This window comes from Salvia miltiorrhiza, chromosome 8 (genome assembly GCF_028751815.1).
Source record: "Salvia miltiorrhiza cultivar Shanhuang (shh) chromosome 8, IMPLAD_Smil_shh, whole genome shotgun sequence".
Lineage (NCBI taxonomy): Eukaryota > Viridiplantae > Streptophyta > Magnoliopsida > Lamiales > Lamiaceae > Salvia > Salvia miltiorrhiza.
Genome location: NC_080394.1, coordinates 29,055,469 through 29,073,421, shown reverse-complemented (window position 1 = coordinate 29,073,421; position 17,953 = coordinate 29,055,469). Strand labels below are relative to the sequence as shown.

General features: G+C 35.2%; 3 protein-coding genes across 3 annotated transcripts; 1 reads left to right on the top strand and 2 right to left on the bottom strand.

Annotated features, from left to right (window-relative positions):
• The first annotated feature begins 4,164 nt into the window (after window positions 1-4,164).
• Window positions 4,165-7,178, top strand: LOC130997513 (protein AGENET DOMAIN (AGD)-CONTAINING P1). Its single transcript, XM_057922848.1, has 2 exons — window positions 4,165-4,850; window positions 6,534-7,178. Exons 1-2 carry the CDS (start codon window positions 4,374-4,376, stop codon window positions 7,002-7,004), a joined length of 948 nt encoding a protein of 315 aa, XP_057778831.1. The 5' UTR covers window positions 4,165-4,373; the 3' UTR covers window positions 7,005-7,178.
• Window positions 7,179-7,869: 691 nt separating this feature from the next.
• Window positions 7,870-12,698, bottom strand: LOC130997511 (rhodanese-like domain-containing protein 6). The gene is given in 10 exon segments (XM_057922846.1): window positions 7,870-8,571; window positions 8,573-8,718; window positions 9,166-9,319; window positions 9,416-9,548; window positions 9,797-9,879; window positions 10,767-10,848; window positions 11,471-11,666; window positions 11,776-11,881; window positions 12,137-12,298; window positions 12,389-12,698. Coding segments are annotated over 10 exon segments (1,863 nt in total). The 5' UTR covers window positions 12,575-12,698; the 3' UTR covers window positions 7,870-7,956.
• Window positions 12,699-14,244: 1,546 nt separating this feature from the next.
• LOC130997512 (uncharacterized) lies at window positions 14,245-17,953 on the bottom strand. The gene is made up of 9 exons (XM_057922847.1): window positions 17,719-17,953; window positions 17,561-17,617; window positions 17,309-17,406; window positions 17,103-17,172; window positions 16,808-16,856; window positions 16,505-16,593; window positions 16,355-16,402; window positions 14,767-14,826; window positions 14,245-14,663 (listed from the first exon to the last, which is right to left on the bottom strand). The coding sequence occupies exons 1-9, from the start codon at window positions 17,776-17,778 to the stop codon at window positions 14,553-14,555; spliced, it is 642 nt and encodes a 213-aa protein (XP_057778830.1). The 5' UTR covers window positions 17,779-17,953; the 3' UTR covers window positions 14,245-14,552.

Below are 17,953 nucleotides of genomic sequence, written 5' to 3'. Positions count from 1 at the left end.
AAAAAATAAAAGAAAATAAATAAAACACTTTAGTAAAGTAATTATTATTGTAATAAAAAGTAACCATTGATATGACAAAAATGAAAAAAAAAATACAGTATAAACGTAATTATAGAAGAAGAAAAAAAGAGGAAACAAAATGCAATAAGAAACACAAAAAACGTAATGAAAAAAGAAAAACGGAAACAATGAAAAAAATATGCAAAAAAAAAAAAACACAAATAAAAAAAAAGAAAAAGTAACGCAAAAAGAGGAAAAAAAAAACAGAACAAAAGGGAAAAAACAAAAAAATGTTATAGACAAGATTCGAACTTTGGTGGTTGATAAATGAGAACTTTCTCCAACCACTGCACCAAACTCTATTTTGTAGTTAACAAAGAAACAGTTATCTATATATTATATAAAAGAGCAGTATAACTGCTACTTTTTCCCACCAAAATTTCCCTCTCCTCATTTTTCTTTTTTTATTTTAATTCTTTTATAAAAATCGTCAACTTTGATTAATAAAAAAATATTCAACATGGATGTTAAATTAAAGATAACGAAAAAATCTTTAATTTGATATAAAAATTATAAAAAATAAATTTAAAACGAATAAGTTATTATCAATTAAGGTTACAAAATTATTTTTTTCTCTCTCATCTTTTATCTCTCCTTTCTCTTTTATAATTTCTTTTAATTATCAATAAAAATCAATTAATTGGTAATCGAAAATACAAAATTGAAAATTTATATATTTTCAAATTCGTGTTTTTTATTGAAATTATATCGTGGATAATTTAAGTTTTTTATTTAGATTTATATTTATATTTAAATTATAGTATATATTTAATATGCATATTTATTTATTTAAAATATCGTTCAATTTCGATATTGATCGTGCATCGCACGAGTGGGCGTGTGCTAGTTATATATTAACATGCAATTCCAGATCAGCCCATCCCACACCCTGACCCGCCAGACCCGCGCCCCGACCCGTCTCATGGGGTGAGGTTGACCTCACCCAAGACCAACTCGTTAGTTTATGATAATTTTTTTTTACAATATATCACAACTTATTATTGGGTAATTTTAAACACAGCCCCCAATTTTCTCACTATAGCCCCTTATTTAAAAAAATAATATAAATAATTATGATTATACTATTGTACCCTTATAGCCTCATTTAAAAAAATTGTGACAAATTAATAGTTAAAAATTAATTTAGAAGAACATCACATGTAATCTATTGAAAAATAAATCTATTTTATCCAAAAAAAATAAATAAATGTATAATCCTAATCTCTGAAATAAATGTTTCCTTCTTCCTCCATCAACAGTCAACACCACAATTTCTCGTTCCCCCCCCCCCCCCCCCCCCCCCCCTCTTTTCTGGGGGAAAAAATCAAAATTCTCTTGTTTTCTCATGTCAGATCAAATTTCCACAATTTCAAAATTTTGAAAACCTCCAGTTTTGCAGATAAAACGGAAATCGTGAATTAAGTAAAATAATCTGTCCACATTCTTAGAGAAACTGTCGTCAATTCTCTGTTGCAGCCTGCACCTGAGACTTTTCAACTCTTCGATGACATACATAATTCTCGTCCGATGGAAGGATTGTGTAACAAGGCTCTCACCACAATGTTGTAGAATTTTTTGAGAGCTTGGGCTTCACATCTCCCGAAAAAGAAAAAAAAAGTTGCAGACTTTCTTGGTTTTCTCAATTTTCCTCTCCAGTCACACTATCACTAACATATATTGTAACATCAAGGAAAGATTAAGAGAAGTAATAGGCGTAGGGACAACCCTTATAGTTTGTCTTTGTGGAGGAATTTTCGTAAGAATATTTTGGTCGTTTCACATTGAAAGAGAAATAGGGTGTAAAATGGGGCTATAAGGGTATAACAGTACTATTCTAATTGTTTTTATTATTTTTTTAAGTAAGGGGTTATAGAGAGAAAATTGGGGCTGTGTTTAAAATTACCCCTTATTATTTTCAGTATATCTATTTATTTCTTTCTTTATACCATACTAGTTTGAGCATTGGTGCCATGCACGGCGAACATCGAAATTAATAATATATTTAAATAAATGAATAAATATAAATATTAAATAAAACTAAAATATAAATTTTCAACTTTGCATAAAGCATAATGATAATTATTTTATTAAATAAGTTTAAAAATTATTTGATAATGAAAATTAGCGTTATGCATTATTTATATAGAGTATTACGCATCATAATAAATAAATAAATATATATTTTCATATACAAATATAAATAAGAAGTTGTAAAATTTTAATGAAAAAATAGAAAATAAAATATTTTAAAATTTTCATAAATTATTCATTTTTGATGATCTTTATACTATTAAATTTAAGATGTATATTGAATATTTTTTATGAATCAAATTTGACAATGTTTACAAAAGAATTAAAATATAAAAAACAAAAAGAAAAAAATAGTGGAAAAATTGGTGGAAGAAGAGAGGGGAAAAATGGAGGGAAAAACTCATCTTTTATATATTATATAGATAGATGGTGAAATATTTTCTCCATAATATAATTAATTATCACTATTAAATTATTTTTTAAATAAATCTTAATTAATTTTTAAATAAATGTTTTTTTCATTCATAATACACTTTATTATCTTTATTAAAACTCGCGGTGAAATTTATTGCAAAGAAAAGTAGAAGGGATACTCAAATTCAAACAGGAAACACAACAATGCAAGACAAACAACACTAGAAATACAAGAGATTAGACAAGTGTAGTCAAAAAATATTTAATGGAATCAACGGTCCATTCATGAGAAGTGTAGCAAAATTTAATGGGACTCGTCGCCTTTATCCAACTCCATATGTAAAAAATAATGCTCCCTCCGTCCACGAAAGAACTTCCTATTTTTCTATTTCGGGACGTCCACGAAAGAACTTCCTACTTTTTCCTATTTTGGGACAATACCCCACCACTTAAAAAATACTCCCCTTTTAAGACAATTTCCACCACTCAAATAACATTAATTAAAACAACACAATAAATTATTAATACTTTTTCACAATTTCCAATACACTTTACAACTTTTTCTCCACTCTTAATACACTATACAACATTTTATTAAAACCCGTGTCACTCCCTCCTAGGAAGTTCTTTCATGGACGGAGGGAGTATTATCTATCATTCTAACAACATTAGAAACTCCATCTTTAAAAACTCTTTCGCTTCTTTTTTTGGTTTGGAAAAATCAAGATGAAAAATTATAGTAATAAAGAGTACAAGAACAAAATAACAAAAATATTAAGTACTAGAAGAGATACAAGCTTTCATATAGAGACATTAATTTGTAACTGCAAAAAAAGCATTGAAAATTTGCACAAAGCCATCTCCAAATATTAATCTTTGCACATTCTATAATTTTATTGATATCCGAATCAAATTCTTTCTTTGAAAATAAGCTAGTAATTTGTGGTCTTCCATATCCCTACAAACAGTTTGCCAAATTAAGTTGTTAACCTTATCATTTATTGAAGTAAAAATCCATTATAAAGATTTACGCGCCGCCGCCTTCTTTGTTCTTTTTCTTTCTCCAAAGTAGGGGTGAGCAAAACCGAACCGGATCCAAATAACCGAACCGAACCATTGGTATTTGGTCGGTTTGGTTCGGTTTTGAATTATTTTGATTTTGGATCGGTTCTAATTTTAGAAAAACCGAATTCTTTTTGGTCGGATCGGTTTTGTGTTTAAAAAATTTGGATGAAACCGAACCGACCGAAGTTTTTTAATTTAATAAGTTATAATATATATATATATATATATATATATATATGTGTGTGTGTGTGTGTGTGTGTATATAATTACAATTTTATCATAATTGAAATTGGTAAATGGATAGGTAAATTTTATACTTATGGTTAATATTTGAGTTAAGGTTGGTTTAACTTATTTTGTTACAAAATTCTCATTGACAGGAAATACGTTTCTAAAATTAAAAATTTAAATATTATATCAAAGTTTGGATAAACCGAAAATCAAACCGAAACCGAAGTTTAAGTATGGTTTGGATCGGATCGGTTGGAAGGGGAATTTTAGTTTGGATCGGTTGACATTTTTTAAAAGTTTGGATGATTTGGTTTTAAGAGTTCGGATCGGTTTTCAACCGAACCGACCGATTGCTCACCCCTACTCCAAAGTGGAGTTTGTGAGCTTCACTCACTCTTGCAGTTTTGAAGTGAATTTTTCATATTTTCTTTCAATCGCCTTTTCACCCAAATTACACGTCATTTGCAAACACTAACAATTTCAAATTCTTCGTATTGTCCCGCCATTTCTAGTTCATCGCACTACTTGAACCCTAGAAAAATTGGGGGTGAATTTTCCCTCTCTGTATAGCAATGGCAGGCGCCGGCCAGGGCAGCATTTTGCGCTACTTCAAGAAAGGAGCCGAGGTCGAGATAAGCAGCAACGACGAAGGATTTCGTGGGTCCTGGTTCGCGGGCACCGTGATTCGGGCGCCCAAAAATGAGTCCTCCAAGGTTCTGGTCCAGTACAAGACTTTGACCGCGGACGAGGCGGGCAAGCAGCCGCTGAGGGAGCCGCTGGATGTGGTGCAGCTGCGGCCGCCGCCGCCTCGGGAGAACCGCCCCGTCTTCAAGTTCAGCGACGAAGTGGATGCGTACTACAACGACGGGTGGTGGGAGGGGGTGATCACCATGGCGTCCGAGGGGGAGGATGAATATATGGTCTTCTTCCGCGGGACGAGGGAGCAGCTGCCCTTCACGGCGTCGCAGTTGAGGCTGCACCGCGAGTGGGTTAATGGGAAGTGGGTCCCGCCTTTGGAACCCTCCTCCTCCTCCTCCACCGACGTTAAGGTAAGCACCCTTCCAATTATGCCTTTGTGAATTCGAATGGCTGATATGTGGTGTGCCGTTTCTGATAATCTTGATGCTAGTCATGTGATTGGCTGATAGTTTGATATGTTTCTTTTTCTGTTAATTAGAAATTCCATTTTTTCTCCCTTTGCGTTGTGAATATTGTAGACAATTTGTTATACTTGGATATCTCCATTAATTATGTTTAATGTGATAGTGTTTCTGCTTTAACAATGCTCAGTAAGTCTATGACTGAGTAATTTGCACTGAGATTATAGTGGATTGTTAGTATCTTATTCAGGTGATTATATTTTAGCCAAGAAATTGTAATGTCACACCAAGGAAGAATAATTAACAACCTTTTTTTTGAAAGGAATAATTAACAACTTTGACTATGTACAAGTACAAATATCCTTTTGATATGAAGAGTGGAGACGCTGGCCAAGAATACTGTTCTTATCTCGCTTTGCAGAACTTGTCTAGGGAAGTAATGAAATGCTTTAAAATCTTCTAGTCATTTATAAGGTCGCCCTTATGTTTTTTATAAGGGTACCAGCGCATCCAGCAACCATATTCTTTTTTGTTATCCTATGCCTCAGTAGTTTACAACTCAAACAGAAACTCATCTGGCAATGTGTTTTCCGAATTAAAAACAAAAACCTGCCTCGTGTACTCCATTTCTCTTGTATTCTATTGCATCTGACTGCATCTTTGGGGCCCCAACACACCGTTGATGTATTACGATGTGCCTGTATATGGTGTGGGCACATATTTTGCAGAAAGCAATAAATCATAGGAATCCAAGCCAAGACACATTTTAATGCATGAGAACTTGTTGATTGTTGGAATCATATTTTCATGTGTGTGCCAATTACTTATGAAAGCACACACATGAAAATATGAAATACTATTACTTTTGTTATTCTGTTGAGAACTATTGCTCAAGTTGGATACATATTTGAAATATTAGCAATAAAGAAGTCTCTTAACCCACTGTTTGATTAATAATCGAATCAACTCATTAATTAATATTTCTCAAATGTGAAATCTGAAATTGACTTGATCTATGGATTTTCTTGCCGAAAATGGAATCGACTAAAAGAAACATGCTACTTTTTCTGCTGCATAATATAACCTTTAGGCTAATACGTCTTTTATATTTGTTTTGTGGCTCAAAGCCTAATGAGGTGTTTTATGCGAGCGTTGAAAAAGTTTTGGTATTCCTACTATATCAAAGATAGTTAAATAGTTAATACTAGTTAGTAGCTGGGAAATAAAAGATCTGTTTCATGGGAAGAAAAAAGTAGAGTTGTTGGAGCCTCATCTGATTTCATCTAAAAAAGGAAGCAGAAACATCCACTAGAGACAGTTTGACGTATCAGACTTAACCTTTCGTTTACTTTTAAAGATGCTCTAAGTTCTAATACTTCAGATTTTTTACTGCCCATTGTCCTGTCCTATACATGATGTGCAAACAGAGGTGTGATGTTTCTACATACTAGAGCATACAAGCACTGGATTGAAAATGAAGATCCATACAGTGTGATAAGTGATATGCAGCAATATTCTTTATAAATTCCTTATCAGTTTCCTTTTTTAATAATGGGTGTAAGTTATTTGCTCGTTTTCCTTTTCTAATTCTGAGAGTAAGTTATTTGCGCCGTCTCTCTCCCAACAATACAGGCTAGCTCCTCGGTTGTCAATCCGTCATCAATTGAAGCGGAAGCTAACAAGGTAGTGATTGAATTTAACTTTAACCCAGGAGACCTTGTGGAGTCCTGTAGTGATGAAGAGGGTTTTGAAGGTGCTTGGTTCCCTGCAACTGTTCTCGAGAAAACAGCAGCTGGAAAATATCTAATTGAGTACAAAACACTGACTAACGATGATGATACAGGGTTGTTGAGAGAAGAGGTCGATGAACTCCATTTAAGGCCAAGCCCTCCTGATGTTGGAGTGGTTGATAGATTTGAAGTTGATGAAAAAGTTGATGCTTTTTACAATGATTGTTGGTGGGTTGGTGCAATTTCAAAAGTTCTTCAAAGAGAAAGATACTCAGTGTACTTCGAGAACTCGGGCGACGAATTGAAGTTTGAGCATTCTGACTTGCGGGTGCATCAGGAATGGAGAAATGGCAAATGGCACATTGCCTCTTAAGAAATGCTGTAAGAAATGAGTAACTTTGGTTGTTCTCTAGTTGTAGCGGCCTTTCTTGCTTTAGTGTAAATGCTTTAACCCCTCAGCTCAGCTCAGCTTCATTTTCCCTTGTATCATATGTACTTGTGATTCTGGACAAGCTTGCATCTTTAGGAATTTGCCTTATTTTGTGCTTGCTCTGCTCTCACTTCCATTTTAGATAAACCATCATTCACATTCCGAACCAATTTCCCTAGTAACCCAACTACTTATTGCAAGGTTTTTGATAAATTACACAAATAAATATAGAAATTTAAAGATATTATTCCTTCTTTAGTTTGGTGCGTTTTACAAAATATCCTATCCTCTAAAATATTTCCCTAGTAACCCAACTAACGTTGCAATATTTTTTGAAGAATGCCATTGGATCAAAACTACACCATGGAATTTTTTGATTTAACATGTTGGAGCGTGTAAATCCATTTCTTAAAATTGAGTATAGATTTACATGCGAAACACCAACGTGCTATGTTAGAAAGCCGATATCGGAGTTTATATTAGGTGTCACTTTATGATATTTTCGCAAAATGCACCAAAAATTACCCCTGAAGATTATTGTGTATTATTAACTAGACAGTGGGAATAAGTTGTTCACAGCTCCACACATTATGTAACACTAACCTATGCAATTCTATTCAAGGACGACGAGGTGATCAAATACTCCCTCTGTATTGTGAAAAAAAAAAACAAAAAACAAATAAGAGTCTTTTTCATGGACGGAGAGAGTATGGTACAAGGACAAACCCAAATATCCTTCCACTTGCTAGACTTGACGCTATCGAGACGATCACAACCTAAGACCAAAAGAAAGAAGGGAACAAGAGAGTCGAGAAACTGAAACACGATAATATCCTAAAGAAATGTGATACATAATTGCAAAAGCATACGAGAATACATTAGAGGATTCAGCAAATTACTGAAAGCGTCTAAGAAAATCTTTAATCTCACCAATGTATGGAGATTTTGTGGGGATTATATGACCAAAGTCGTGTTCAATAATGACCGAGCATCCATTCTCAAACAAGGAAGCAAGCTGCATACTGGCTTCGCAATCTATCTGTCTGTCCTTGCCCTCTTTGTGGCCGAAAATATGAAGTGATGGACAGTTGATTGATCCCTCCACGTATCTTCCCATATTAACACAAAAACCTGAGCATAAAATAACAAACCTAAAATCTAAGTCACCCTTAAGCTCTTCTCGCCCAGCACCGACTAAGCCAGCCATTGCAGCTCCTTGAGAGAATCCCAATATCCCATCGAAAGGCCCCTTTTCAGAGAATACAGTTTTCAAGTATTCAATAGACCTTTCGAACCCCTCTGTTTGTTGCTGGTACTGCAGAGAGTCGAAAGGAGCTTTAGCCATCTTCCACTCAGAATCATCCTTTCCACTATAATCTGCATCGACCAACCATGCAAACTTCCTATTGCAATGGTTCAAGGGTGGGCTTTTCTGCTCGAATGCTGAATCACAACCATGATTCTGATCAGCCAGCGGAGCTTGGTAAATGAAAGGTAACTCATGTGGTGCAGTCAACAAACACAAGCTCCGCAATGTTCTTGAGTTTCTTGGCTAATGATGCTGTTCTTCCTTTGAAACCGGATGCATTCTGCCGAAAGCCATGCAAGCATAAAATTCGGAGTTTTCTAATTGGCATAGCCAAAGCTGTATCTCGCCCTGCACAGTTCAGCCAAAATACTTCTTAATAAGCTCCTTAGAATCAACAGAGAACATCAAGCAAAAACTAGAGTATATGCAGCAAATGTTACAGAAAGCAGAAAGGCAAAGAGATGGGTATATCCTAACTGCGTACAGACACATAGCTCAGCTAACCAGATTGCATACAGGACAGGAGTTAGCAAAAAAATGGGAAGCAACCCTAGATGTGTCTTATTCAGTACTCCCTACTATTTAAAACAAGTAGTCTCAAAGAAGTCTTGCTTTCTTTCTTTTTTTGGCAAACAAGTGTAGTTATACAATTTCTACCAAACTTTTTTTTTCTTTTCTTAATTTCCCATTTATCTCCATTAAAGTAATTCGTAAACATGTAAAGTGAGATTTTTTTTGAACAGGATAGAGTATATACCAGCTAAAGGATGTCAAGAATAAAACCTTTAACCTTACCTTCACTCGAAGATAGAAGAGACGAGGCTTGATCAATCTCGAGACTCTGATTATCATATGCTGTTTCTGTTACTTCTCCCGACATAGAGCAAATGGATTTGACAGGCTTGCCAGCTTTCTGGCACAATTCACAAACATAAGACCGATTTATTTCCTGCAAATATTAGTTGCAAACTTTAAATTAGATCCTCTTTAAGCAAAAGTATTTGAAAGCAACGAAATACACAGTTACAATGTGAGTGGAACATACCCGACAATGATCACAGACTAACACAAGCATCCTACAATGAGTACACCGGCAACGTGAAGTGTAGTTATCAAATGACACGCCACAGAGAAGGCAAGTTCCCAACACAATAGGATCTAAGCTCCCAACAGAAACCCTGAAAGCAGAAATCCATAAGAGTACCTTGTAATCAAAATTGATGTCTTAACGGACAGTCATATGTTGCCTAAACCAGACTAAATCTGTTGAATCCTGCAAAAAATAGCAGTATTTGCATATAAAACTGACATGATCTTCCCAAGCTAATGACGAAGCTTGTGCAGATCCAACTGTGCAATGCAGAAATACAAAAGGCAACAAAAAAATCATGCTAAATGGAAGTAAATTAGATATATGAAAGCATACCGATGGTCAAAAACAAAATTTTTTCCTTTGAAGAAGCCTCCATCTGGGAATTGTTCCATATATCTTTGGATTCCACCATATAACTGAAAAACAGTCGCACCATGAGTAACATCAGCATTCTTGATTCTAACATAGTTTCATGATTTTCATCCCTCAGGGAAAATTTGATTTAGTATTCTCACAATCAGGCTTACACAGGAAGGATAACACAAACAACAGTAACCAACAGCAGCCATGTAAGCACTAGAAGTTCCCATTACCAAGGAAAACCAACCAAAAACTTTAAGGCAATATAATAAAATGTCTTGAAAATGTACGATATTGATATTTTATCAAACAAAATTGACTTTTCCAAATTAGCTTTGTAGCTCAAATGACAAAAAAAAAGGTAGATAATCTCGTTATATGGGTTTACAGGAAAATTCGTTTCTGGAATTGATTTTCTACTAAATGCAATGTGGGCAATGCTCCCGGCATATAAAGCTTACACATAATACTTCATCTTCCTCATGATGCCAGATAATGCAAGAGCTTCCTCAACAACAAAAAGCTGTTGCACCATGGCAAAGGACAAGAAGACTTTTCTACAAGGTAACTAGACATAGGTAATTCTGGTGCATAACTTATAAATCCAAATGGGCCATTTTCGATTTATTCAATATTGTGGAAACCAAAAGTGCCCATTTAGCTTCTCAAAAAAGGTAATTCCTGATGTCATTCTTCTAGTGCATGAACTCAAGTGCTAGTGCCCAAGCAATTAACAGATCAGTTTAATAATGCAATGTATTATCATGATATGTATAAGAGAATAAAAAGATAAAATCACTTTATCCAATTCAAAACTGGTGGTTTCTTCAATTGGAGCTAGTACTACTTTTTCTTGCTATGATGGTAATTAAGGAAAGTCAACACAAAACAGAAAGAACGGGCCAAATATAAGTAGCTGCCTTTCCTACTCAGAGGAGCTCACCTGAAAAACATTTTCAAAACCAGCACCTTTAGATCTGATATAGGCTGATGCCATCTCACATCTAATTCCTCCAGTACAGTACCTTTAAATGCCAATAAACAAACAATCGAGATCCTCAAAAATGAGTTTGCCAATATAATCGAGGATCATGACGTAGCAAAAAATTGAAATACCCCATAATCACAGATTCACAGCAGTTCAGTGCAATTACGAGGATACACACAAGGAGATCAGGGAGTCGTACAAAAGGCTAACTAGAAGACAACAATGAATGATACTCCTGATATTCCAAACCATAGAGATTAATATGGTGGTGAAAGATCATAAAATATATTAGCCAAGTACCATCAATGAGAAGTTAATCATACTGAGGATAAGAAAGGGTGAAATTCTTTTTATAGAAAATGAGGGAAAGGAAAGGAAGGATTTAAAGGGAGAATGTTTTTTATCCCTCCTTTTCTTGTGATAAATTTACAACCCAAGTGACCGCACCCTTACTGATAGCTGCAACAACAGCAAGATGGACATGCACCATGCAGTTAGTTAGAAAAGACAAGGATACATTGTATGTAGAGATACACTGGAAGGTAAAGCAGGCAACAATGTCAAAGAAGCTTAAAAATAGAAACCACGACTGACATCTGCTCAACTGGAGTCAAATGAGCTAGAATCTAGTACATCACTGCTACAGCACAAGTACTCACATAAGGATATTATTCCCCCGCAATTGCTCGGAATTGTCGTCAATCCATGAGGGCAAGTCACTATACTGCCTGATCGCTGGATCCAATGTTTTGATATCTGGAGCATGAAACTTGCCTATTCTCGTCTCGTACAAGTTTCTTGCATCTAACAGTATCAGTTCCTTGTTGGAGCCACTACTTAACTCTTGACAATCACCTGGGAAAATAACCAGAAATTCAATAGTAGAAGACTTGGCAACAATTAGCAGTATAATGTCAACAATAAATGAAAGCTCAAAGTACACAAACCAATAAAGAGAGAATACCAGCATTCTGAAGAACAGAGTGAAATTCAGCTGCCGAGAGATGTCTCCCAGCATTTGAAATCTCCGGAGACTTCAACAAGGGATGAGAGCTTAACGTCACCAGTTCCTATGGACAGTATGATAGCCTGTTTCAGCTTGAATGTGAGGGAACGAAAGCAGATGCCTTCTGCAATCCCAATTGTTTTAGAGATAGTGAAACACGGAACAACCTAGGAAGTTTACTACTGTCTAGAAACAGAAAGACCCAACCAGTTCATACTTTTGCCTTTGAAGTCCCTATAGTGGGACCCGCTGCAACAACATGATCATGACTCATCCTCATTCAAATAAATAATATCAGGCGAATTAAGTTGAGGCCAACCTTGACTATCCGGATAGATAAAGAAGTAAATCCACATTCCTTGGCCACTTGATCGCTCAACGGCTCGGAGCAAGAGGCCAGCTTGAAGTCGGTTCCTTCAAACAGAGGGTTAGATTTCACTACCTCAATGTGTTCCTCCAATGCCGTCAATCTCCCCCCAACCTGCCCACCAACATGCTGTGTTTCTCGGATGAAAAAGTAAAAGGAACACACACAAACACTCACACATATACAAAATGAACCGGAAATTACAGTGACGTTGACGCCCTGGGAAGAGAGACGGACGCGACCGAGGAGGGAGAGAGAGGTGCAATTCGAATGGTAGAAATCAAAGAGGTATTGAATGTTGGGGATTTCTGCGTACTTGTAGTACAGTAACACGCCGTGGTCCTTTCCATTTTCATGGTTGGTTTGCTGATTGAGGCAGTAGTCCGCCATTGACGATGGGAGAGCTTCCTTGAATACGAGAAGTAAAACCCTAGGGCTTTGATCGGGCGTGGGAACAAAACAGTGTCTTTTACATTTTGGGTTGATGCGACTGACCGTTTTAGCAGTTACTCTCTCCCTAAACAATAATCCTAACTCAAAACGACGTCGTTTTGAGCGTTAGATATAACTACAAAACGACGTCATATTACTTGAACGCCGGTCGTCCACGTAGGAAAATTTTGGGAGCCACGTCAACAGGGATTAATGTGTTGGTCAACGCGTGTGCAATTTGCAATTAAATTAAAATGTCATGTATTGTGAGGCTATTTTTGAAGGTCATGTGCAATTTGTAAATTCGGTGAAAGTTCGTGTATTTTTTTGCTATTAACCTTATTAAAAAACAAATAGTCTTACAATAATAAATACTCCCTTCGTGTTTTTAATTAAGCTCATGTTTGATGGGGTGTTTTTGGAGGGTTGGAAAGGGAATCAATTAATTGAATCTATTGGTTTGAATAATAAGATAATTATTACTCTTACTTGGGGGTAATCCAATCACCCAATTTGTTACCCCTCAAAATAGAGGAGGAAAAAAAAAAGAATCTCTTACTAAGAGCATCCGCATTGGGGTTACATAATAGCCTACATGATAGCTTACTTGATGAGGGGAGACCACATTGAGTAAGGAGGCCACATTGAGATTACATGATAGCCTACTTGATTTTTTTAGTTTTGATTTTTCCATTTTTCATTTAAGTTTAATTGCATAAATTTTTTAAAGAATCATGCTGGGGTTCTGCCATTTTTTGAAGAAAAAAGAAGGAAATATTGAAAGAGAAATATTGAAAGAGTGAAAGAGAAGAATTGTTGTTCTGTGAAGGACTCAAGGAAGAAAGTGAGGAAGAAGAAGAAGTAAAAGAATACATAAAGAGGGGAAAAAAAAACGGTCAAAAAGGACCGCAAATTGAGGCAGTCAAAGTTGCCAAAAAATTTCAAATTTCATTTGTTTTTTTTTTTTAAATATGGCGCGTGTAGAACACGCGCCGAATTTTGAAGGCTATTGGGCATACACGATAGAACATGTAGCCCTCGTGTAAGGCGACGCTGCAACGCATTACACGATCTCACCCTTACTCGAGTAGGGTGGATCGTGTAATGCGTTGCGGATGCTCTAATGATTTCTTTCCATAATGTTTATTGTTACCATTCCACCCTTTTATTTGATTCCATTCCATTTTCATTCCTCTATTCGAACCAAACGACCACTAAGTGTTCTCAATCATCAAATTACACATACCAATAAAATAAGAAATTTACATTTATAACCTTATTAATTATTATAATAAATGCATATATACAATATTTTAAAATATTAAATAAGGATAAAATTAAAAAAATTGTCATAATTATACTCTCAAATTTTGAAATGAAACACTTATTAGGAAAAATATTAAAATAGGACACTTAATAAAAAACGGAGAGAGTAAGTTATTAAAGGTAGCATGTTGAGAACTAATGTCTATAAATAAATAAATAAAAACTAATTTATTTTGTGAATGTACAAATGGTAAGGAATTATTTAGTTGCCAAAAGTACAACATTACTATATTTTTTTATAGTTGCCACATAATTTTCAAACAGTAAAAATACACCACCAAACCTAATTTTCTTACAAGTAATAAAATTCAAAAGATGGTGATATAATTGCAATATTTTGAAATTTGGGAATGCCATAACATCTCCTCTCCTAATTTACAATGAAAAATAATGCCCTCCACATCAAGACCATCAAAATTTCTTGATTGTCATCTTCCCCATTGGTCAACTCCAGAATTTATCACACAAATATATTTGCTATCATATTTGCTAACAATCGTAACTCTCTCCTTAAAATCTTATAACCGCTTTTTGATTCAGCTGACTCCACATCATATTGCTTTGGTTCGCTGCTGGGAATATTTTGTCACAAGCAATGGATGCCCATCTACTAGGGACGCTTTCCATGATCGGATCTTGGAACGAATCGCCACAGATCCACTGCCACGTCAACCTCCTTCTTCTTGTGAAATTTGTAGAGTTGTGGCACATCAAAGCGAAGCTAGACAAAAATATAAGTCCGCACAAACCATATTTACGACGAATACAAAATCACTTGGCAACAAAGAATGCAGCTATGAGAAAGCTTAAGCATATATATATACCTCACACAGAACCTCAGCACTGCTAGCATTATATTCTCTCATTGCTGTTCTTTTGATGTGCTGCATTCACAAAATAAAATAATATAAGAAATTAGCAACATTCTCTCATCCAAATACAGGTAACTCCCAGTTAACAAGAATAAATTGAAAAAATGGGCATAGAAAAGTAGGAAAGAATGAGATGAGCTATACGGATCGTTAAATAGTAAAAAGCAGAAGCATAGATCAAAATCATCGTAAAATTTGAAGATACACAAACAGCACCCTCCTTTCGGAGATCAAGAAGTCAGTTTGTTGGAAGTTCAAGTCCAAATGACAGAGCTGCCCAAGAGCAAAGAGATTATCAATGCATAAAATGCGGTATTAGAACATGATCCAATATGCTTTCAGAAGCTCTTTATTAGGACGACTGAAAAGCTAGTGGTTCTTTAAAGAAGATTGAAGTGTGAACATGAAATGCATTGGATGTGTTTAACCCTGCTAATAACATTCCTGAATTAATTGGTTTCTAATATAATTTCGTTGATTTGATAATATTTAACTATGAATATAAGGTCTCAAAAGGGGCGGGGGATTGTAAATTTATTTAAGGTATGTGAAGCCATGAATTGTGATTGGTCTGCTGACTAAAGTTTAACAGAGCCTCCTAAATGAGTTCACATTTGATTCCAATCATTTAACACCACCACTAGTCCACCATTTATGTAGCAATACAACCCTAAAGTGTTTTCCTCCTTTACCATTCTGACTATCATTTGTACCATTTACGACAGTTGGAATATTGTTCAATTATCCCGACTAGATACTAATATATTTCCTATAGTTCCAATCCAAAATAAATTCCAGAAGTTGATTAGGTCCAGTACCTCCTTAGTTTATAATCTTTCAGAGAGTTTGTTGCATATTGTGGTGCCAGAATTAAGCTCAACTCTTGATCTTGGAATAGGTAAATATAGCAAAAGGGGAGGAGATGAATAAATCTTTTATAGTTGAATATCATGAAACATTTGTTACACCATTGTCTAACACCTAGCTCCTCCTAGCATTCCTATCAGACAATTCACTTAACCAAGCGGTGAATGATTTAACAGTAACACTCTATTACTCCTCTTCAACCCTATATCCTAAAAGTATCAATGATTTAACACAGTAAGCGACAACTGTATCGTTCTACTTCTAGCTGATGTTTTGTGAATAGTTTATGGACCACAACAGAGTCAGTAAGGGAAAATAGGCTACTCTACATAAGTAAATTAAGCAATGATTTGTCCCAATAAATTCACAAGAAAATCAGAGAATCAGATAAAAGTCTTTTGCCTAAAGGAACATGCCATATCTAATCTGGTTGGAAGAACCATCAGTTCAAGATACCAGCAAACGAGCAGAGTATTATGTAAGACTTGACAATAAATTTGCAACCACAAATAGAATTGCTTGAAAAAGTGCTAGACAATGAGAAATAACCAATAGTCAATTTATTTGCATTACATAAATATTAAAAAACACATATCTTCAAACACAAAACTACTTAAATATGATGGAACCAACAAACAAATAAACGTCAGTTTCAAAAGGCAAATAAACTTACATCTCTTGTTGAGGTTTTGTGCAAGGAATAAACTGCTCGGGAAGCAACCTGACAAATTAGCCTTCTTGTTAAAAGAGAACATGTAGATGCAAGAAACAGATCTTGCAATTAATTAGTGCAAACAAATTATAACATAGGTAAGGACTATACCTTCAAAGCCACAGAGAGAAATTCCATGTCTGCTCCTTTTTTCCGTGTCCCAAACGGAGGATTCATTACAACTGTGTCAATATGTTGATCTGTGCAAAATTCAAGAGCAACGGTCAACATTTTACTAATCTCTTAAGGAATGCTTCCCTATAATAGAAATGCATTGTTTTCTATATTCAACACAGAGAATTGTCTAAAATGTATAAGTGATTTTGTAGAACATCCAATACTTCCTTATGAGAATTTAGTAGATTCTATAGTATTATTAGAATTTATTTGAGGTGGCCAGTTTCAGAGAACTACCTGACAATCTTAGATTGCTGATATCACATTGAACAAAATCGATGTCTAACTGTAAGGTAAAAGTGAACGAGGTTAGTAAACTAATAAAACTCAAAATCCATACTCAAAGGTCATTAAACCATGATTTTTTTTGACAAACCAATGTCTATTTAGAGAAAACAAATAAGAAATAAAAGAAACCATAAATTTTCTCGACAACTCTCCACACACATTTATAAAATAAGCAAAATATATCCGTAGCACAATGCACCAGAAAAAAGAAAAAGAACAAAAAAGAGAGATAGAAAGTGCATACTTCTAGCTCATCTGCATTAGAGGTTGCAATTTCGATAGACTCCTGATCAATATCAAATCCAATAACGTGCCTGATACAATGAAACAGTAACAAAAGACCGCCGGAAATCAACATAACAACAAAATATCTTAACTATAACATATCAATTTTAAGAAAACCAACAGAATTAATAAACAAATGAAACAAGAATAGGCAAAAGTATTTACTCTGCACCCAAAAGACCAGCAGCCAGTCCTAGCGTTCCGCAGCCACAACCGAAATCTGCCACTACCTTATCACTCAAATCCCCGAACGAATTCTCTGCCTAAATTATCCTAACAAAAGAATATTGAGTACTGACACAACAACTATACAGAATATCCAACCCACCGCAAATCAAATACGCAGTAATTTAGGCATCTGAGAAAGGTAAGGGAAAAGGAAAAAGTAAAGGAACGGGGAACATAAAGAATTTTTACAGTGTAGAGCAAGCGAGATGCGATGTGGGGTCCTGTGGGATATTGCTCCAATTCAATCTGTTGCGCCATGAGATTATTTCATTATACTTTTCATATAAAGCAAATTGACAGCAGATAACTGATATACAGAAATAATGAGGGAGAACAAAACGACAGACCTTGGGGTGGTCGAACTGTTGAAGTGAGCCGAGAAGGCTCTCCAACTGCTTCAACTTCATTTCAATTTGCCTCCGCCGCCGGTTGGAGAAGATGGATTAAGTGGGCGGAAGAGGTGCGGCGGCTTGTAGTGGCGAGCTGGAGTCAATGGCCTCGTCCTCACCGCCGAAGTTTATTTTTAGGAAAATCCATTTCTAGGTTTCTTTTCCTTTTTCGTTTTGCAAAAAAAATAAAATA

Excerpts from the sequence above, each read along its gene's own strand:
- LOC130997513 (XM_057922848.1), top strand. The coding sequence starts at position 4,374 with ATGGCAGGCGCCGGCCAGGGCAGCATTTTGCGCTACTTCAAGAAAGGA. Across the intron at positions 4,851-6,533 it reads CCTCCTCCACCGACGTTAAG|GCTAGCTCCTCGGTTGTCAA; the intron begins GTAAGCACCCTT and ends CCAACAATACAG.
- LOC130997512 (XM_057922847.1), bottom strand. The coding sequence starts at position 17,778 with ATGAAGTTGAAGCAGTTGGAGAGCCTTCTCGGCTCACTTCAACAGTTC. Across the intron at positions 16,857-17,102 it reads CTAATGCAGATGAGCTAGAA|TTAGACATCGATTTTGTTCA; the intron begins GTATGCACTTTC and ends TTTACCTTACAG. Across the intron at positions 14,664-14,766 it reads GTGCTGAGGTTCTGTGTGAG|CTTCGCTTTGATGTGCCACA; the intron begins GTATATATATAT and ends ATTTTTGTCTAG.